The sequence below is a fragment of the Mustela putorius genome, unplaced genomic scaffold (genome assembly GCF_011764305.1).
Source record: "Mustela putorius furo isolate JIRA1106 unplaced genomic scaffold, ASM1176430v1.1 tig00537227_pilon_pilon_pilon, whole genome shotgun sequence".
In the NCBI taxonomy this organism is placed as follows: domain Eukaryota; kingdom Metazoa; phylum Chordata; class Mammalia; order Carnivora; family Mustelidae; genus Mustela; species Mustela putorius.
In genome coordinates, this window is record NW_025422368.1 from 18,613,089 (window position 1) to 18,635,183 (window position 22,095).

The 22,095-nt window shown below is 39.8% G+C and overlaps 1 protein-coding gene across 1 annotated transcript; it reads right to left on the minus strand.

Moving 5' to 3' along the window:
- Positions 1-1,890: 1,890 nt before the first annotated feature.
- Positions 1,891-21,592, minus strand: LDHB (lactate dehydrogenase B; the record flags this gene model as incomplete). Its single annotated transcript, NM_001310188.1, is given in 7 exon segments — positions 1,891-2,257; positions 3,976-4,099; positions 6,729-6,846; positions 10,561-10,734; positions 12,347-12,520; positions 13,945-14,062; positions 21,458-21,592. Coding segments are annotated over 7 exon segments (1,005 nt in total). The 3' UTR covers positions 1,891-2,089.
- Positions 21,593-22,095: the final 503 nt, after the last annotated feature.

A 22,095-nucleotide genomic window follows, 5' to 3' on the forward strand; every position in this document is an offset into this window, starting at 1 on the left:
CCTCTTCCTGAAGCACAGGTGGTGTCTGGAGTTCTAATTAAAGCTTAGCTGTCAATTAGGTGTATGGGAACCCTTTGATCTCACTAGTGCTCTTCTGTATATCCCTTGTTCTATAACGTCAGAGGACTAAGGTCTGGATTTTGCAGAGAATAGCTATGCAGCGGCTATGGACCATTCTCTGCCTTCTCCGCCCGCAGTGAGTACCTTGAATAAAACTGTAAAACTCTATGGAATCACCTACTGCATGTTCTGGCCTCAAAGTAACTTCTCGGTTTGGGGAATCCTTGGTCTCTCCCCGACCTTCTAAAATCTTCCTGCTTACATCTAGATGTGGATCATTACACCAAGATTGAGTCAGTTTGGAAATGTGACTGAGAAAGGTACTTGACAGCTGTCTTTGTCTCCTTTTCTAGAATACAGAATAATACCTTCATAACATAACGTGCTGGATTATTAAATGAATGATTTTGATATTTAGTAAATCCTAAAGATGTAAAAATATTACAGTAATTAACATTTACTGCAATGTAGTACACTGTGTTCAAGATCAGGGATGGATTAAGAAGCTGCAGTATCTGGACTGAATCCCAACTCTGCTGCTTATTAGCTGTGTGACCTCTACGGACCTATGTTTACACGAGGATCCAAATAATTTAGAGCAGTGATTTTGCTCCCCGGGGGGACATGGGGCAGGTCTGCAGACGTTTGTGTTTGACCCAGCTAGGAGGAGGCATCAGAGGCATCTAATGGGCCCATGCTGGGGACACTGCTAATCATACGACATATGGCAGTCCAGAATCATTTTGGCCCCAAGAGCCAACAGCATCAAGGTTGACAAACACTGCCTCTTATGAAAAGGTGATTTAAGTGAGTTAATAGTATGTAAAGCCCTGAAACAGTAAGCACTATCTGAATGTTAGTTATTGCTATGACTAAGCATGGTGTTGAGTTTTGTATTTTCTCAGTTTATACAACACTCATCAAAGAGGTTCCATTGTTATCACTGTTCCATAGGTAAGAAAATTGAGGCTAGGGTAGCTTGCCCCAACTCAGTTATCAGTGATTGAACCCGCACTGAAACCCAGGTTTATCGGACAATTCCCATACTTTCAACATTGACCCCTAAACACTATAGGTAAGTTGGAAACTCTTTGTTAAAATAAGTCTGCCTTAAGTTTCCCTCTCAATTTCCACATTATGCTGTGCCCCAGTAACTTGGATTTGGATAATCCAGCCCCAACTTTTATTTTTCTTCATTATCAAGACGAAGTAACTTTAACATTGTTGATTCCAATTATAGAAAACCTGTTCTAAAGGTTCTTCCTTTTTGGGAATTAAAATGGACTTTCTTATAAATGTCATCTGTTGCCTCTAGTTCCATCTTCAGTTACAGCCTTAAAATGAAAACGATGGAATTTTTAAGGGAGTGAAATGTGTTGCACACGAGAATGGTGGAAATATGTGTCTGTAGGTTTGTTCAAAGCCATGGAATATACATCTCCAAGAGTGAACCCTGACATAAACTATATGGACTTTGGATAATAATGTTTCACGGACTGTAACAAGTGTACATTTGGTGAATGACATTGAAACCATCAGGTGTGGGGGCAAGGAGTGTATGGGGAATCACTGTACCTTCCTTTCAATTGTGTTGTAAACCTAAAATTGCTCTAAAAAAATTATGTCTTTAAAAGGGTAATCATATTCTCAGGACAACAATAACAAGATCATGGCATATACTGTGACAAAGAATGGTTGTGTTATTTGGAGGGATGAATACAGAAAATGGAATAGATAGAATTTAGGGCATTCTATTGGGTGGGGAGAATTATTTGAAATATTGACTGAAATCTTTCAGATCACTAAAGAAGGAGTCCCAGAAACAGAAGCACACTACAATAGTTAATTTTATTTGTTCAAGGGCTCATATTGCAAGCATTAAACCAAGCACGGGCTTTGATTCTGTGAGCCCAGATTCACATATTTAGGAAGATAAAAGCAAACTGCGATCCATGTATATGGATGAAAACTAACAGCTCACAGTTAATCACATTGCAGTTTTAAATTTCTACAGCCTAGAAGCCAGGAGTCACAGATCTTTTAGGTCCTTCTGGATGTCCCACAAGGTATCTGCACTTTTCTTGAGCTGAGCAACTTCATCATCTTTCAGCTTCTGGTTGATCACACTGGTTAAGCCCCGAGCGTTCAGGATACAAGGAAGGCTCAGGAAGACTTCATTCTCAATGCCATACATCCCCTGACAGAACAAGAGAAACAATTAGATTAAGAAATGAAATCACAGTGGTGCGTGGGTGGCTCACTTAAGCGTCTAACTTCAGCTCAGGTCATGATCCCAGGGTCCTGGGAACGCCAGCAGGCTCCCTGATCAAGAGGGAGCCTGCTTCTCCCTTTGCCTGCTGCTTCCCCTGCTTGTGTGCACTCTCTCTCATAAATAAATAATAAATCCTTTTTAGAAAAGGGAAGAAATAAAACCATAGGAAGAATGATCACTGATCCCATGTTTAAGCAAAAAGGCATGTAGAAAATATAGTTAAGCACAAACTCATTCTTTGATTTTCAACACATACAGGCTTTTACTTTCCAAATACTTACATTCTGAATTCGATTTTATCCACAGAATATGCAAATATACATTATGATAAACTAGAAATTTTAAAGAAAGTAGTAAACTTTTTACTGAACTTATTGACACATCTCTCTCTGCTTAGATATACTTTAATGAAATTTAATATCTAAGTCTTCAAGTTAAATTGCCTTCCAATGTGTTTCTTAATGGGTTGCTTTTCATGAAATCCAAATTTTAAAAAATTCTTTAGTTTAGGAGGGAATTCCCGATGGTAGCTGTCCAATAAGTCCAGAATAAGTAGTTGGAAGCTACTCAAAGGCAAGATTTCTGTAACATCCAAGAGTTGCTAAAAAAATAGTACAATTTCCCACTTTATCAGTTTCTATAAAGCAATTAATTTATTCACCAGGTCAATTTAACCATACAATTACCTGGGTTAATTAATTATATTAAACAAGTTACTTTAATAGATTTTTCAAATCTTTTTTAAAAAGTTTATTTCTCTTTAGTATTCTCTACACCCAATTTGGGGCTTGAGTTCATGACCCTGAGATCAAGAGTTGCATGTTCTTTTAATTCCAAAATTTTTGTACATACACCAAAGTGGAGATAAATAAGCAAATTCCATGCATGTACTCCAAGACTGAGCAATGATCAAATTTTTGCTATACTTTATGAAATTTTGCTATAGTATTTAAAATAACAAAACCAAAAATACCTGACATCACATTTTACCACCAAATTCTTCTGTATCTTTCTCTTTTCCATGTTTCTTTAAATCCACTGCATTTTCCCCTTACATTTTCACCCTTGCCATTGACTTATGGCAATCAGTTATCGTATACAATATTCTAATATAATCTTAATTTTATTGGAAAAAAAAAGAATTTCTACTTAAGTGTTTCATAGCTTTTACTTTTGAAGATTTTATTTACTTGAGAGCGAGCATGTGTATGAACAGGGAGACAGGGAGAAGGAGAAGCAGACTTCCCCTGAGCAGAGAGCCCCATCGGGGCTTGATCCCAGGACCCCAAGATCATAACCTGAGCTGAAGGCAGATGCTTAGCTGACTGAGCCACCCAAGGTGCCCATTTCATAGCTTTTAAATTGAATTAAATTTACTAAGATATCAAGTACTGCATCAAAGACAATCTATACATTAATGCCCCAACTTGAAATAAAGCTATTATACTTACTCAAATAATGTATATTTTGAAAATGTGTCAAAAAAGACTCAGTTAATATTTAATCTGCCACAGTATATAAGAGAGAAAAGAGAGAAGTTTCCACAAAATTTTGAGATTCAGAAAAAAGTAGACTGAGACCACCTTGTCCTTCTTGAAATCTATTCACAGAATAGAATACTGGAAATTTTAAGTTTATCTTACCTTCACCATTGTTGACACTGGATGAATCCTGGATAGATTTTTCAACATGGATTCAATGAGATCAGCCACACTTAATCCAATAGCCCAGTTGGTATATCCTTTTAGCTTGATGACTTCATAGGCACTAAGGAAAGAAAGGAATCATAGAAGAAGTAACTGGTATCAAACTCAATAGTTACAGAAACTGGACTCTTTGGGCTTGACTTCTGCTCTGTCTTGTTCAACTGTGTCATCTTCAGAAAGCCTTTCTTATCTCAGTGTCCTCTTCTGTAAAATGAGGACAACAATGGTATCTATTTTATAAGTTTGTTAAATGAGTTAACATATATATAAAACATGTACAACTGGAAACACTACCGAGTAGACTCTACATGAATGCTGTGGTAAATTTAAATGGGTTATTGAGGGGCCCCTTCTTGGTGCAGTAGGTTAAGCTTTCGACCTTGGTTTCAGCTCAAGTCATGATCTCAGGGTCTTGAGATCTAGCCCCGAATTGGGCTGTGAGCTCAACAAGAAGTCTGCTGGAGTTTCTCTCTCTCCCTCTGACCCTCCCCATCCTCACTTCTCTCAAAAATAAATCAATCTTAAAACAAAATAACTTATTATATGAAGTCACAGCGGTAAAAACATACTTTTTCCCAATCTTCATACTCATAAACATGAGTATTTCCAAAGTTATCAATGAAACCAAGAAACAATGAAAATAAAAGGACCACATTCTTTTGTGTGTGTGTGGGTGTGTGTGAGTAAAGCGATAGACGTTTATTAAGTGAAGGTAAAGAAAAACCCTTAAGAGTGAGGGGGGGGTCTCGACAAGGTTGCCATAGAGGGTCTTTGGGGTTGGTCTGTTTTTGTTTTTATTTTAAAGATTTTATTTATTTATTTGACAGAGACAGAGATCACAAGTAGAGAGGCAGGCAGAGAGAGAGGGAGAAGCAGGCTCCCTTCTGAGCAGAGTCTGATGTGGGGCTCAATCCCAGGACCCTGAGATCGTGACCTGAGCCGAAGGCAGAGACTTAACCCACTGAGCCACCCAGGCCCCACTAGGGTTGGTCGTTTATGGAAAGCTACCCAGGGAACTTAAATCCTTTTCACATCTCTACTGATAACACATTCAATGGCTTACTTCCTTTTTAGGGGCTGGTTATTCTTTGTTGGTCACAAGTGATTATCATAAAGATACCCACCCCACACACCTAAGCAGGCTGGACCTTCACATTCTAAGGACAAAAATATACCTTGATTTCGAAGTCCCACTTACCACTGTCACCTAAAATACAGTATCAACTAACATAACAGCAGAGTGAAAACAATACCTGCCTGGCAATTTTCTGAAAATTAATTTCACACCTTGAAACCCACAAAGGTCCTGGTCCTTAAGAGGTCACAGGAGGAACTAAAATGAGAATTTAGGAAATTGGAATTTAATGTAATCACTGGCTGGAAGACCTTGACAAGTTATAGTATTATCTCAGTGACCCCTAGTTTTCTCATTTGTAAAATAAAGGGATTAAGTTAATAAAATGCTAAGGACCCTCTCACATTTTTAGACAATCTTTTCCTCCATGCACAGGTCAAACTCCAGAAAAAAAAAAAACATTAATTTAAACTAAGCAAAAACAATTCCATGTTTGAGGAAGTCTTGTAATAATTCTCTCCAAATAGGAACAGCTGACATTTACTGAATGCTCACCAGCATTATTCTGTGTTTTTACTCAATTTTTATAATAATTCTAATACCATATGACTTCAGAGAGAACAAAACTGAAATTCAACTTAAAAGTTAAATGGCATTTATAAGTGCCAGTGTCATAATTTGAATTCACGCCCTTAGTCTTTACTCTAGTCCACAATGACACCTTGTAAGCACAAAGGTCATAGGAAAGGATGGTTAGTAAGGAAGAGTGAAAAAAGGAGAAAGAGGGAGACATCTTTAGTGAGGTGTGGAAAGGTAAATACAGCCCAGCTTTAAGATAGTCATCAATCAGCAAGTCCTTATTTTAGGCAATTATGAGTAAGAGTGTCTAAGTTCTAGACAAGTCAACCTCATTTATCAGTAAGAGGCAATTTGAAAGCCCTTCTCACTTATTAATTCCATGTTTTACTCCTGTTCCTATATAGTAGGATTTCTCTAGAAAAACATTTGCTCGGGACACCTGGGTGGCTCAGTTGGTTAAGCGGCTGCCTTCGGCTCAGGTCATGATCCCAGCGTCATGGGATCATGTGCCACATCGGGCTCCTTGCTCGGCAGGGAGCCTGCTTCTCCCTCTGCCTCTAGCCTGCCACTCTGTCTGCCTGTGCTCGTGCTCTCTCTCTCTCTGACAAATAAATAAAAAAATCTTAAAAAAAAAAAAAAAAAAGTTTGCTCTCCCACAGGGACCTGTGTGGAAGGTTTGACCAGTAAATTAGTCTTACTTGCTTCAGAAGAGAACAGCTCCATGTTTACTATATACATATATTAAAAAAGGACAAAATTTATCTTTATTTGAGAGAGAGAATGAGACAGCACATGAGCTGGGAGAGAGGCAAAGGAAGCAGCAGGCTCCCCACTGAGCAGGGAACCTGATGTGGAACTCCATCCCAGGACCCTGGGATCATGACCTGAGCCAACCACAGACGCTTAACCCACTGGGCCACCCAGGTGCCCCGCATGTTTACTATATTAAGAGCTCACCTGAGCAGACAGACAGTCACGGAAATTCTGATAATTTTATCGAGATAAAATTGATCATCTCAAGCCCCCTTCCCCTTACCTTTCCACCACCATTTTATGCACTTCCTTCCAATTTTCACTGTCGTTGTCTGTTCCCATATCTGGATTCAGTTCCTGAAGAGAAACGCCTGCCACATTCACTCCACTCCACACAGCCACTGGAGAAAAAGGATAAACATGTCATACATTTCTTTTTTTTTTTTTTTTTTAAAGATCTTATTTATTTATCTGACAGAGGGAACACAGGCAGGGGGAGTGGGAGAGGGAGAAGCAGGGCTCCTGTTCAGCAAAAGCCTGATGCGGGGCTCGATCCCAAAACCCTGGGATCAATACCTGAGCCAAAGTCAGACACCTAATGACTGAGCCACCCAGGTGTCCAAAACATGTCATATGTTTCTGACACTATTTTAAAAAATCCTTTATTCTCTTAGTTCAGATTTTACCTCCGAGGCAAGTTACTGAATGCCGGCTAGAGCAGCTCCAGAGATAGCTGCTCCAGTCCGCTTTCACCCAGAGGCTGGCATGCGCCTTCAGCCACACAGTGGACATTTTAACTTTCAACCACTTTGGTGCAAAACAGAATTGTTGCGTCGTACTTACAGAGAATGTGAAATTCTTTGCCTTCCCCTAGTTTGTGAAATCACAAGGGCTTCCAGTTCAGGACTATCTTAAACTTTCAATTTGAGAAATTTTTAACTTCACTCCTACTCACTCTTCTTATATAAAGCCCTTTCTTCTGGAGCGAAATAAAAAAAAAAAAAAATCTGTGCTAAGGTCCAAATACACTCCAGTTATCTCTTTTCGTACCCTAAGTCCTGTCTATCTCTCGAAACAAACTCCATGTATTAACCACAGTGAATTTTTCTGGTCTTCAACAGATCAAATATTTCCTTCCAAGAATGCCTCCAGAGGCACAGCAAAGGTGTTCTCGGTCACCAACTCTATCTTTTGGAGGGCTTGATGCATCAGAACACCTTTACTTATTCTTAACACCTTCCAAGCCAGCCCGAAGTATATACTGAATATGCAAGCATATAAAAAAATGAGTAAGGGCATGGTTTGTGCTGTGGGTAAATTCAGAATTCACTGGGAAACAGGCAAAGGAAACTAAAGCAATGGGCTGAGCTACCACAGATGCATGGAAAACGCATTATAAAACATAAATTAAAAAAAAAAACCCATAAATTCACAATCTACTTTAATTAGGGGTAAAGGGTTGTCAGAAAGGGTTGCAAAAATAGGTATTTGAATTGGACCTTGAAAACTAAGTATGGTCCACAGGGGCCTTTGGAGGAGAGCACTGTAAACTCAGGAAATAAGAGCTAAAGCGTGGGGTAAAGTCTAGTATGGCTGAAACCAGCTACGACAGGCAAAACTGCCCATGGCCAAAGAAGACTCCTCTAGAAGTCCAGAAGTCTTGGGAATTCAGGCTAATTGTTGAGAAAACTAAGGTACTTCCATGGCTTTTGATGAAACTATGAACTCGACATAATTATGTCAGGATTGAGCACAATTTAATTCTCTTTCACTCCATACAGGTCAATGTAGAAATAGGAAAAAAGGTATATTGGAAAAAAAGGACACAGTGATGAGTGAACAGAAGATTGGATAGGAGTCCGAAGACATGATTCTAGTTGTAGTTGTACCACTAATTAGCTAAAGGATCTCTAACAAGCCACTGGCCACTATGCCTGCTTTGTCTCATTCTTTCTTCACTATAATGCAAGTCTTAAACTAGAGGACATGTAAAATCATCTCCACATCTATGGTTCTCATAATTGTACAACTGTAGTAACTAGCATTGACTGACTGCTGCACACTAGATATTATGATAGTTTTTTACATAGGACATAAATTCAAACAAATCCTTGGATATTAGGAAGTCTTGTATAAAATAGCACAAATGCAACAGTTTGCAAGACCAAATTCTTATACCGTAACAAACTCTTCCCTAAAATCACATTACACATGCTCATTAATATCAGAAGAATATTTACACCTAAACCTTTTAGGGAGAAAATATTTCCTTGCATATAGGGCAGATACGAATTCAGTAAAATAAAGATTATCGTTACTATTAAAGTGTTTTGGATAATTACAGTATAATACCATAGCTTATTCAATGTATTTTAGTTTAATAAACAGGCTCAAGAGTTAAAAGATATAATCAGAATTGTTCATAAGTGTTTTTATATAAAACTGTTTGGAACAGAAATATTAACTTTTTAAAAAATTTCTTTAAAGTTTATTTTTTAGTAATCTCTGCACCCAGCATGGGGATTGAACTCATAACCACAAGATCAAGAGGTGTCCTGTTCTGACTGAGCCAGCCAGGTGTGCCACAGAACAGAGATACTAACTTAAATGAAAACAGAGACTTAATTAACTTACATAAATAGTGCTCGTTTTTTTTTTTTTCTTTCTAAGGCTTTATTTATTTATTAGTGACAGAAAGTAGAGGGCAGGTGGAGCAGAGGGAGAGGGAGAAGTAGGCTCCCTGCTGAGCACAGAGCCCTGGGTAGGGCTCCATCCCATAACCCCGAGATCATCACCTGAGTCGAAATTAAGAATCGGGTGATTAATCAATGGAGCCACCCAAGGGCTCCTTAATTCTTTCAAAACAAAGCATTATAAAAGAAACAGAAGTGCAATGTAACTTTAATGTTGGCCTTTCTACAATAATTAATGACTAACAATTCTATTTAAATTCCTAAAGAAAATATCTGAAGTATTTACCAAATGGTCTCTTACTACTTAAATGATTGACAGTTACTAATGACGTATTAAAAATCAGATTTCATTTACTTTATTTATTTATTTATTTATTTTTAATAGGCTCCATGATCCAATATGGGGCTTTAACTCAAAATCCAGAGATCAAGAGTCAGACAGATGCTCCTACCAACTGAGCCAGCCAGGTGCCCCAAAATCAGATTTAATTTAAAGCAAGATTTTACACTAAAGAATAGTAGATACTGGTTATGGAAAAGCTTTTGTTACCCAATTTACTCCCTTCATTATACATGATGGATATAATACCTATGTCCCCTGGAAAGGGGGAAGCATGAGCATACCTATGCCCAGATCTTGGTTTCCCCTCAGAAGGAAACAGGGCTCATTGAAGAAAGAGATGCTTCTAGTACAGGGAAATGGGAAATAAAACACCAATGTGGCACACTTCCTTGTCCCAGAGACAAGGACTCAAAAAATGCTAGGACATGTCAAAAAGACATAGAAGCAGTTTGAAAAGCCTATTACTTTCCAAATCTGGGACAACTTCTGCATTACCAAGATGGTAAAAGAACATTTGTGGAATCGGGCGCCTGGGTGGCTCAGTGGGTTAAGCCGCTGCCTTCGGCTCAGGTCATGATCTCAGGGTCCTGGGATCGAGGCCCGCATCCGGCTCTCTGCTCAGCAGGGAGCCTGCTTCCCTCTCTCTCTCTGCCTGCCTCTCCATCTACTTGTGATTTCTCTGTCAAGTAAATAAATAAAATCTTTAAAAAAAAAAAAAAAGAACATTTGTGGAATAAAATAAAAATCTGAGTGCACACTGATACAAATGAATACATAAATGAGGAAGAGAAAGCTTTCTTTTACAGTAGAATTAATATAGAAGAAATGACTAAATATTGTGTCTGACAACTATCAATAGTTATAATTTACTTAATCAAGAAGTATCAGTAGATTCTAAACTTAGCAGGCAAAAGATTGATAAGGACTATATACATAGTTACCTAGTCACTATCAGAGTATTCTCCCCCAAATTGCTTATGTGTAATGTGAAGTACGTGAAATTAAAATTTAAAAAAATTCAGAATAGCAAGAATAATACCATAAATACACATTAGAATATTATGTTTTTTTCCCCTTACCACTTGAATCACCATGTTCTCCCAAAATCCATCCATGGCAGCTGCTGGGATGAATGCCAAGTTTTTCAGCCATAAGATAGCGAAATCTTGCAGAATCCAGATTACACCCACTTCCGATCACCCGGTGCTTGGGTAGTCCACTTAGTTTCCAGGTAACGTATGTGAGAATATCCACTGAAAGGGTTAAAAGTAATATATGTAAGGAAATCAAAACTAATTTCAACTGCTGTGTCAATTAGCAAGTGCCCTATCTTCCTTCTCCCCAACTTTTCCAGTCTGAGATGTAGCTGGAAAGACCGAATACTTTCACTTTATAGAGTTCAGAAATAATGGAGATAAGAGAACCAATGGTCACATATGCTTCTCTGATAGTACTGTTCCACGATGATGATGACTATCATCATAACCCAAAAGCCATGGGTTACTAAATTACTAAGGTATACTGCTATAAATTTCCCTGGGCACAAGGCACTATTCAGTAAGCAATTGTGATAATATAAGGGACTGACATTTTGTAGTATTTAATGAAAGGACCTCTATGACAGAACCTTTATTCTGGTGTGCCACAGCCCTGAGACTTCAAAGAGTAAAACTTGCTGGCCGAGACAGAATCGCAGAACTTCTAGGCTAAACCATGAAGAGGAGAAAAGGTGCACACAAGGTAGGCAAGAGGTTAATCTTGTCATCTCCACCTCCACACACAAATGTGTGGAGATATTTTAAGGTCATGTTGGACTGGGTATTATGAACTTCTTCCTTAGCAACTCTGATTCAGTGGGCGTGATTCTCTGGAATTGAGACTTTGAAGCTATACCTGGAAAGTTGTGTAATGAGCTAATGATGTCTGTCTTAGGCCCGGGATGCAGGAACTTCCTTTATACCAGCTATTTGTAATTCTTGTTCCTTCCAAGTCTACCTACCCCTACATATTTATACATAAGACTGAGCTATTTAGTAACCCCCAATTCAGGACTGCACAGAACACTACTAAAATAATCTGTCCTTGCTGGCCTCCAACTCTCAATATTTCATAAACTGTAAGGATCTCCCTGCTTCTGATTCACAATCTTTCTCTTTGTCAAGTGTCAGAAACAATCAGTTTTACCACTTTATCAAGGTATCTACTATGCTCACTCATAAATGGTCCATTTGGTGGCAAATTACAGACAAAAGAAGTGCAAAATAGTGAATTCTGATTATTTCGGTTAAATAATGCAATTCTTTCTAACCAGAAGTTTTAATGCTTATTCTGCAAATGTTGACTCAGAAAAAAAAAAAAAAAAGGCAACATTTAAGTTATAACATTTGGCATTAGCATGTTATTTGTCTATCGATAGTCTACTTCTATAAAACTGGACTGATTAGCAGCTTTTAAACTATTCTCAAATTCAACACTCCTAGAATACACTTCTTGGCCAACAGAAGATCAGAAATGCTACAATGTTTCCTACAAATTGAAGCCACATTTAAATGTTTCATTACATATCTCAGAATAATCTTCCTAGAAAATTTAAAAAGCTTCTAGGCTCTACAACAAACTGATGAAACAAACAGTTGCAACTGTTTTATATATAACTTCTCACATTTTTAAACATTTGGCCCAGAACCCTGCCATTTGTTTTGCAAACAGCACTCTTTTGCAGCTAGTAACAGAAGACACAAGAATTGCTTCTGCTAGCAAATCCTAGAACAGAATCTTTAAAAGCCAAACTAAATGAAACAGACACCCAAATCATTGAACTTCACAGCAGCGAGAACCTTAGGACAATTCTTATCAATACAATACCTGGGTTGGAAACCACAATTATGATACAATCAGGACTGTACTTGACTATCTGCGGAATAATGAATTTGAAGACATTAACATTCCTCTGCACCAGATTGAGCCGGCTCTCTCCCTCCTGCTGGCGGACTCCCGCAGTCACCACCACAATCTTAGAATTGGCAGTCACAGAGTAATCTTGAAAGAGAAGGGGGGGAAAGGTACTTTAAATACAACTCTTATCAAAATACATCATCTATGATATGCTCCAGAAACCTAAACAACCATAAGTTTCTAGGACTTACACAGGCATTACATATTGCAAGAATTACTATTTTATAAGGTTTTGAAGTAGAACGCTCTTCTCAAGAGAAATAGCTTCCTCCTTCTTGAGTTATACAGAAATAATCCAACCGTAAAACTCGCTCAGAGAATGGACCAAGGTAATAAAAAAGGCCCCAAATTATGTTTCTGGTTAAGAAATTAAAAATGCCATTGACTTTAGAATATTAGATTGCTAGTAATTTGATAAAACATAAACAGTGAGTCCAAAGTCCAGTAGGAACTCCCCCAACAAAAAAATAAAGGGCCTTAAAGGACACTTCTGGGCTTTGTTAATCCAATCTATGGAGGGGAAGGAAGGCACAGCAATGTTCGTCCTCAGGCGGAAACTATTTTCTAATACTCAGTATTTTAAGGAAGCCTACTCATTTTAGCAATTGAGTTTCTCTGGGGAGTATTTTTTCCCCTCAAGGAAGTGTCACTTCCCAAATACAGACATTATAACCTGATGTGACCATCAGAGACAACAGCTATGGAATGAGTCACATAATAAACTATTGTTAAATGACTTCTGATAGTTATTCAGACCTTTCATCAATGTTATGAGGAGGACCTACCTTTTATAGGTTTGTTGTGAATATGAGGTAAAATGTCACATTGAAAAATTTCATAGTGGGGCACCTGGGTGGCTCAGTGGTTTGGGCCGCTGCCTTCAGCTTGGGTCATGATCTCAGGGTCCTGGGATCAAGCCCTGCATCGGGCTCCCTGCTCCGCAGGAAGCCTGCTTCCTTCTCTCTCTCTCTCTGCCTGCCTCTCTGCCTACTTGTGATTTCTGTCTTTCAAATAAATAAATAAAATCTTCAAAAAAAAAAAAAAAAATTCATAGTACCCAGAATGCTAATAACTCAATGAATAGCAGCCACTAGTAGTAGTAGCGGAATTTATTTTGAGGTCCACATTTCAGCCATTCTGTAGTGGAATTTATTTTGAGGTCACATCTGAGGTCCATTTTCCACACAGTCCTGCTCTGATGGTGGTACCACCATGTAAATGTGCTCATCCAGAACAGAGACAGCTAGAATATGGATTTTATTTAGTTTTTTCAAAGTTTCTAAAACATTCCTGTTCTCAAACATAGGTAAACAAGCAGTATGATACAACTTCCTAAAATATTATGTGTCAAATGTATGAAAGTCACATGAGACGTTTATAGAGATAACACCTGCGCTGGTCCTCAAGGATGAATGGGAAGGAGAAGGAAAGAAAAACTGCCAACACTAGATTCACCAAGATGGAAAACTAATTTTCCGTGAGAGCAAGGGCATCTATTATTAGATCACCTTTATCTGCCACTATTTTAGGTGTCTGAAGAAATAAGCTTCCATGCTGCAGATCCATCATTTCTCCTTTGAGTTTATCTTCCAAAACATCCACAAGGGCAAGTTCATCAGCCAGGGACTAGAAATACAAGAACAGGTGTTAGTACCCGAAGCCACCCCAGTGCACCTCAACTCAAAACCCAACAGATACCCTTTATTTATTTATTTAAGGACAAGCCTTGAAGTCACAACTCTGAGATCAGGACCTGAGATGAGACCGAGTTGGGACTAAGCCACCCAGATGCCCCCTAAACAGAGACCTTTTTTAAATAGCTAAGCACCAAGTGTTAAAAACCTTGAGAGTTTTACCAGGGAATTGGCTGTGCCCTTTAAACAACTGCATGAGAGATCGCTTCTCGGCCTTTTGGCTAAGATCAAGTGTAAACAACTGCATGAGAAAGTCTTGAATGAACTATTAATATTTAACACACTGATTTCTCTAAATTTCACCTTTTAGTACTCAACCAGGATTCAGTATCATGATACAAATCACTTTAAGAATATGTAGACAAAGACCCCTCATGAAACCAACAGTTCAGTAGTGGTCTCAGGATGTACACATCTTCCAATGAGTGAGGGCTGGTGAAGACTCACCCAGACCCAGAATCCGCCTTCGGGAGTATCCATCCCTGAAATCACCTCCAGTTTGGAGGGTTTTTCAGATTTGGTGTAAGCTATCAATAGCAGGATTTGAACCCCTGTCGGCTGAACCGTCAGGTTAGGTTGAACCAATGTGCATGTCTTGATGGGGGAGGGAAGGGGTATCCTATGGATGGTGGGATCCAGGACTAGTCATTCTCCTGTGATCAGCCTAATTCTCTGGGCGCTCATTTTCTATTGCAGTTGTCATCCTCTGTCACTCCTTCAAAATAAAAATCTAAATCAACAAATACACTATTTAATCTTGATCTAGGGTCTTAATTTTACATATTCTATAAAGTTTTATATGTAACATGCTTTATGTTTATATGTTTTCTATATCCCAACATGAAGACTGGCAGAAAACAAAGCCTTGGGTTCTCCCTTTATCAGTCATGTACACCACTCTCTTTACCAAGTACTTCGACTCTTCTTGTAAAAAATAGGCGAGGGCGTAGGTTGTCAGTCTAGATGCATCCAAACAACCTTTCAGCTCTGAAATTCCATTATCTTATGGAAACCCGTAACTTGCAAAATTTATAAGAAGTTGTTATCCCTCTCACTGATGTATCACTAGAGTCCTTGCCTTTACTGATTTTAGGGCTTTTAGCAAAATAATTAGCTTAAGGGGATATATCAATATGGACTCCCACTTACAAATGAGGCTGCCTCTTCTAAGGACAGTGTGATCAGCTAGAGAGGAGAGGACTGTTGACGGGAAAGGGGAGGTCATTGGGCTCAGAAGTCACTTTGGCTCAGTCAGTTAAGCGGTTGCCTTCCACTCAGGGTCCTGGGATCGAGTCCTACATTGGGCTCCTTGCTCAGTGGGGGGCCTGCTCCTCCCTCTCCCTGTGCCATGCCCCCCACTTGTGCGCTCCCATGCGTGCATGCGCTCTCTCTAAAAAATAAAGTCTTTAAAAAAAAAAAAAAAGACTGAAGGAAAAGGGTAGAGTAGCCTAGGGTGTAACAGGAGTTATCTGGAAGGCACTGACCAGCAGAGGCAGAAGCCAGTACAAAAACCTGACCTCTAGTTTGCCCGCCAAAGCAGACCCACTCCCTGTGGGAGCCAAGGAATGAGCACTGCCCAGACCTCAAATCCCAGTGGGCCTGCTAGTCTCAAGAAGTGAGTTATAGCCGTCTTGCTGGTGAGTTTCTGAGACTAGAGCTTCCCAATGTGCTCTTACTTCCAAGCAACAGATTTACTTGCAAACTTCTGCAATGACTATTTTGTGAGCTGGGAATTACTTAGCAACCATTTCCTCATTTCTACATCTATCCGATACTGGCATTAACTTTCACAAGTTTTATTTAAAAACTTGGTACTTTTTAATGGTTTGATTCCTCTACTGCCTCTGACAAGATCACGTAAACCTTTTTTGTGTTTTCTAAACCTTCAGTGAGTACACTATAACTTAATAGCCATCATGTTCTGTCAAGGTACTGAGCAGTAGGAGTATCCCTTTTATTTTAGTCACATAACATGTGTGCTGCTAGAGTCAGCATGGCAAAACAATCCTGGGGTTAAGTGGAAAAGGATGTCACAGGATCTGAGATCCTGTCTTTTGTTTCAGCCAGTGGGTGTGGAGGATTGGCTGACAAGTGCACCCTCAGCTGGCAAGGAAGAGATCCAATACTTGAAAAAAAGAATTGTAGCACTGAATTTAGCTGCATCTGCACGGCGGACTAACCTCCAAGTGTGGAGGCAGGCAACCCCAGAACATGTGTGACTAAGCGTCAGCACTGGTGTTTGACTGAAATAAATCGCCTTCTGTATTCCTACGCAGGTTTCCCCCGCGATCCTAAAGCAGAATGTTCCTACCAAACCTTTTGTAAGCAGAAATGGCGTAAAGCAGAAACGGCAATTACATTAATTTATATGGGAAATTTTTGAGAATTCTCAGATCCCAATAGCCTCTCTCAGGTTTTCCTTTTTTCTTTTTATAGTATTGTGTTTTTAATTTCAAATTCCCCAAGTTTGTGCTCACTTTGGCAGCACATACACTAAAATCAAATTCTGCATGTTCATTGCTGAAACCACAGGAAAGCAAATTAACTTTTTTCTTTTTAAGATTTTATTTATGTATTTGTTAGAGAGAGAGGACAAGCAGGCAGAGCAGCAGGCAGAGGGAGGGGAAGCAGGCTCTCCACTGAGCAGGGAGCCAGATGTGAGACCATGATTTGAGACAAAGACAAATGCTCCACTGAGCCACCCAGGTGCCCCTCTCTTAGGCTTTTCTGATACCTTAGGACACATCTTGCTAACAGATGCACAAAATAAACTGAGGTAAAGCCCAGATGCTCACACAGCCCAAAGCTCCTACAGCCTCATGCCCAGAGGCTGAGCAGGTATGGTTCCTTCCTAGGGAAGGGAATCTGGTGGGACCACTCACTGCTTGGGATGTGTGCTGCCTCTGTAACAAAGTAAACTCTGGCTACTTTTCACTTTTTACCTTTTGAGGTAAAAGGGAAAATCTTGGGATTTCTTGTGGTTAGCGAAAACAGCAACTAATGGGGGGGGTCGGGGTCTTCAGTAAAAGCAAAGTGGCAGACAGAACAGGAACTTTGAAAAAGCAGGAGTACCTGGATTCTAAAGCCTATGAAGCCACTTACACTGTAAACGTATTTAAAACTGTTTGAACAGCAAGGCTGAATTGCTGTTCTTAGTGCTTCTTAACCAGTAAGAACAAGGTGAGGTAGAAGGCAAGAACATCACTGTTGAGCCTGACCACTTGTTTAATGTACAACAAAAACATCTTCTAATCTCAAGCCCCCTGTGGACCAGAGGTGGCCCTATTTGCCTCCCGCCCCTCGTGGCCGATTAATGACTGCCACCAATGCCTTAGCATTTGATCGCTGCCTTTCTTTCTTTCTTTCTTTCTTTTTTTTTAAAGATTTTGTTTATTTATTTGACAGAGAGAGAGAGAGATCACAAGTAGGCAGAAACAGGCAGAGAGAGAGGGGGAAGCAGACTCCCTGCTGAGCAGGGCTTGATCCCAGCACCCTGGGATCACCACCTGAGTGGAAGGCAGAGGCTTTAACCCACTGAGCCACCCAGGCGCTCCTGATCGTTGCATTTCTATATTCAAGTGTCTATCAGCATGAACTTTTGTGGAGGGAAAAGGTGTTAACCTTTTCCAAGTAACAAATTAAACAGACAAGAACCTTTTATTCAGTGATGCGCGGAATGCTACTTCTATCATATTATTAAACACTGTTTGGGCCTTTTCCTGCATTTTCGGTCAAGTTTATTACACAGTCAATTCTTGTACAGAGACCAAGCATCAATGACATCTTACTTTTAAGCCAAGGCCTGCACGGCTAAAACTACTTCCCCATCCGTCTGCAGTTACACTGCTCCGAAGAAACTCCTTCGGCTGTGCAAGCACCATAAGAACATGGCTAGCCGACCTGAGTGAGGACAGAGACTCAAAGACAGCTGGACACAGAGGCTGAGGGCACGGCAGCTCTGCAAACCCTGACGGAACGATGAGGTGGCTACTCAGAGCCCCCTCTGGACAGCTCAAGTGCGAAGCCTGTGATGGGTGGCAGGGCAGGAGTGACACATGGCACAGAAGCCACAAGAAGGGAAAGCTATGATCAAAACCTGACAAAATGTGATTATTAGGAACAGCAGAAGCATTTATTTATGTAACACATGCTTATTACTAAGTGCGCCAGACATTATTCTACTAATTAGGAACATACACAGCAATGAACAAATTCAGGGAAGTCCCTTCTCTCGCGGGACTCTAGGGAATGGGAATTAAGTGAACCATTTAAGAAGACCTCTGACAGCGGCAGTGCTACAGAGACCATATGGCAGGGCGACGTTCAAGTTCCTGGGAAGGAAGGTTACTTGGGACAGTCAGCAGCAACTGCCTGACTACAAAGCTGTTGATATGGAGGAGGAATAAGTCAACTCCGGTGGTCCAGGGTAACATTCCAGGTGAGAGAAAGTGTAAGGAAACGGGTTTAACAAGAAACGAGCTAGATACTTTGGAGAAGGAGGGCAGATGGTAAACAGTAAGTCAGAGATGGTAAAGGCGCTGCTGGCACTATGTGAACGGTGCCCCTGTTGCACCGCCTTGTTCTGACAGACAGGAGACATCTGTGACATCTCAGATTTTGATGCACTAGTGGAAGTTTACATACAAGAGCTACAGTTTTTACTGAAGCTTACTACAGTTCCTCGGAAGGCCATGACACTGGGGAGAGTGGGGAAAGAGAAGCAAAAGATAACTCAGTTTTTGTAGTGATGGGACATTGTACTGGAGGCCTCAGTAGCCTTCTGAGGACTGAGTGTGGGCCTCCCCAACCTTCACCTCTGATGCCCCAGGTTGGCTCACTTCCTGGGGAGAAAGCAATGTGCATTCTCTGTAAAGCATACCAGCCCAGTGATGGCCTCAAAGACCGGATCAGGAACTTACCAGCTCTATCTTCCGACTGTTTCTTTCCAACAGTAATACATAGATGACAAGACCCTACCAGCTTTTGGGAAGGAGTAATCGGAGTAATATATAAACACTCCACAGAGCAGGGCACTGTATTTTCCTTCCTCTGTTAAACGAATAGGGTTTAGAATCCCCAAATATTAGTAACAATTTTGAAGCATTTTAATCTTCACCCATTAAAATGAGATTTAAACATTTTTAATTCGCAAAATGGTCTTTGAACAAGGCAGTCATGCCCTCACGGCCATCTAAATGGGAAGACTCCTACTGTGTTAGCAGAAGAGTCTGTTCTCAAGCACTTGAACCAGGCCAAAGTATTACATAACACAAGTACAGCCCCAAGTTTATTTACCAAAGACTATTTTAAGTTAAAATGAAAACCACAGAGGTACTCCTTACAGAATCATGGTAACTTATTACTTTCCTACAGTGTCTGAATTTTGAGATGAGCAGGAGAAAAGAAGTATCTTTAGCTAGCATTTCACCAACACCTTGATGTTTTTAACTGCCTGAATACTAGCTTAGAATAAAAGGAAACTGCAGTCCCCATAATTAAGAGTTCAGAGCCCGGTTCAGAATACAGCTCTACTGGGGTGCCCTGCTGGCTCAGGGTAACACTGATCTCGGGGTCAAGAGTTCAAGCCCCTGGTTGGGGGTAGAATTTACTTAAAACAAAACAAAAAAAAATTAAAAAACAAAATACAGCTCTATCACTTCAGCCGTGTGACTATGGGCAGGTTGCTTAATCCCTTCATAGCTCAGCCACCTCATCCGAAAACAGGATACCAGCACCACCTATTCTGAGGTTGTTGTTTAATATAAAGGGTTTTATTAAACACTTCTACCTGGTGTATAGTCAATAAATGTTTTGAAAGAAACATAAGCTGGAAGATTTTCATTTTCGTTGGCATGAACAGTGAGCACTAAATTGTAATTACTTAAATTCCCTGTGACTTGAGAAGCAGCTATTACAAATAAGCACCTCGTCAAAACTAGCTAGAAAAAAAATGCGAGAGAATAAAACCTTCATTGGTGCACAGTACGTATTTTAGTTGATTTCTCTGATAGCTTTTAATCTGTTCCTTGAGAATTTAAGCTCTGCAAACAGAAACATGCCTGGTGAGGTGTTATTCAGGCAGCCTTCAGATACGGCACAAAGGGAGAGTGTCCTCTACTGAAGGCAAAGCAGCAATTTTTTTAGGGGGGCAGGGTTCCTACATTAAGACAGCCTTCAAAAAGATCAAGAATCAATCAGTGAGGTAAACAATAAAAGGCCTCTTTCCTCAGAAGTACTTAGAGACTAAAAAAAGCGATGGCCTGACCTACATGGGGTGTATATAGAAGGCAAGCCAGGAGTCCGCGGAAGTATACAGGGAAGAAAGTCTGCAGGGGCGGAAGGTGGTAACAGTATGACATCAGTATTAGTGTAATATCTTCTAATGCTGATTATGCCAGAATTTATGTCTGTTTAGAAATGTACTCTGAAGGACTTAGAAGGTCATTTCCACAAGCCCGCAGAGCCCTTGTGCAGATTATTTATTAATTATAGAGGGTAAAGTGACCTTTGCAGTGGAGAAGTCCTGCACTCACCACTTCAACCCAGGGTGTCTTGGGCACTACCAGAAATAAAAAGTCGAACATCACATGCCTCTGATGTGATGCCATCGCCTGGTCATAACCCCACCCCAACATTTAACCTGAACCTACTGACAAGGAAACATCAGACCAACATTGAGTGACGTTCTATTTAACTGACTTGCACTCTACAAAAATGTCAATGATGTGGAGGCAAAATAAGCTGAGTAACAGCTCCAAATTAAAGAAGAATGAAAGAGAGAGGGCAAGTATATAAAAAGGTATGATTTTGGATTGGGTTGGAAACAGTTATAAGAAACTATAAAACAGGTGGGAGAATTTTAACTCCAGGTACTGTATATTAGATAATAGTATTATATCAATGTCAACATCCCCAAGTGTAGTGATTCTATTGTCATATAGGGACAGTGTTCTCAGTAAATACACACTCTTAAAGGTCAAGTGTCATGATGTCTATAATTTACTTAAAATTGTTCAGGAAATGGGGCACCTGGGGGGTTCAGTTGGTTAAGTGTCTGCCTTCCGCTCAGGTAAGAGTCTCAGGGTCCTGGGATCAAGCCTTACACTGGGTTCCCTGCTCAGCAGGGAGTCTGCTTCTCCCTCCCCACCCCACAACCCTACTCTTGCTTATGTATGTGTACTCACTCTCCCTAATAAATAAATAAAATCTTTAATAAAATAAAACAGTTCAGGAAAAAATCTTTTAAAGATACAATAAAATCCTGAAGTGCCAAAAGAGATTGTATACATAAACTGAAATTATCGTGTCTGGTGTTCTTGAAATGTACCTTTCCCAGAATGCTGATGGCACAGGCCATACCAACTTGTCCAACACCCACTACAGTAATCTTATTGTTTGGAACGGCTGCATCTTCTTCTGCAACTGGTGCAATCAGTTTTTCCTTAAGAGTTGCCATTGTGCCCTGCAAGAAAAGAATCAAAACATTATACATACACCTACATATAAAACCCAAACAGGAATAATCCATAAAATGTTACTGTTGCAATTCTGAACCACAGCACAGTTGAAAATGAGCCTAATGATATTCTCCAAGATAAAATACATTTTAAAGAGCCATGCAACCCGCTTAATGGAGAATTTAATTAACACAAAAACTTCCATGAAGCCACTCGAATTTGGGTTCTTCTCTTCAGCCTAAGATTCTGTGCTAGTACTTAACATGTTATAAAAATTGTCTTGTGGCTCTTCATTTACTGGCCGAAAGAAATGAATATTACATTTAGATTAGCCTACTTGTTTCCATTCCCCTCATAAAAAACTTCTATGCAAACTAAATTAGGGCCCTGTACTAACCTGTATTTCAGGTCGGTGTAAAAGAATTAATACCCAGTTATGGATATAGCTTCTACTACTAATGGTTATTAACACTCTTTGAAGATAGGGGCTGGTTCTTCTACTTTAAGT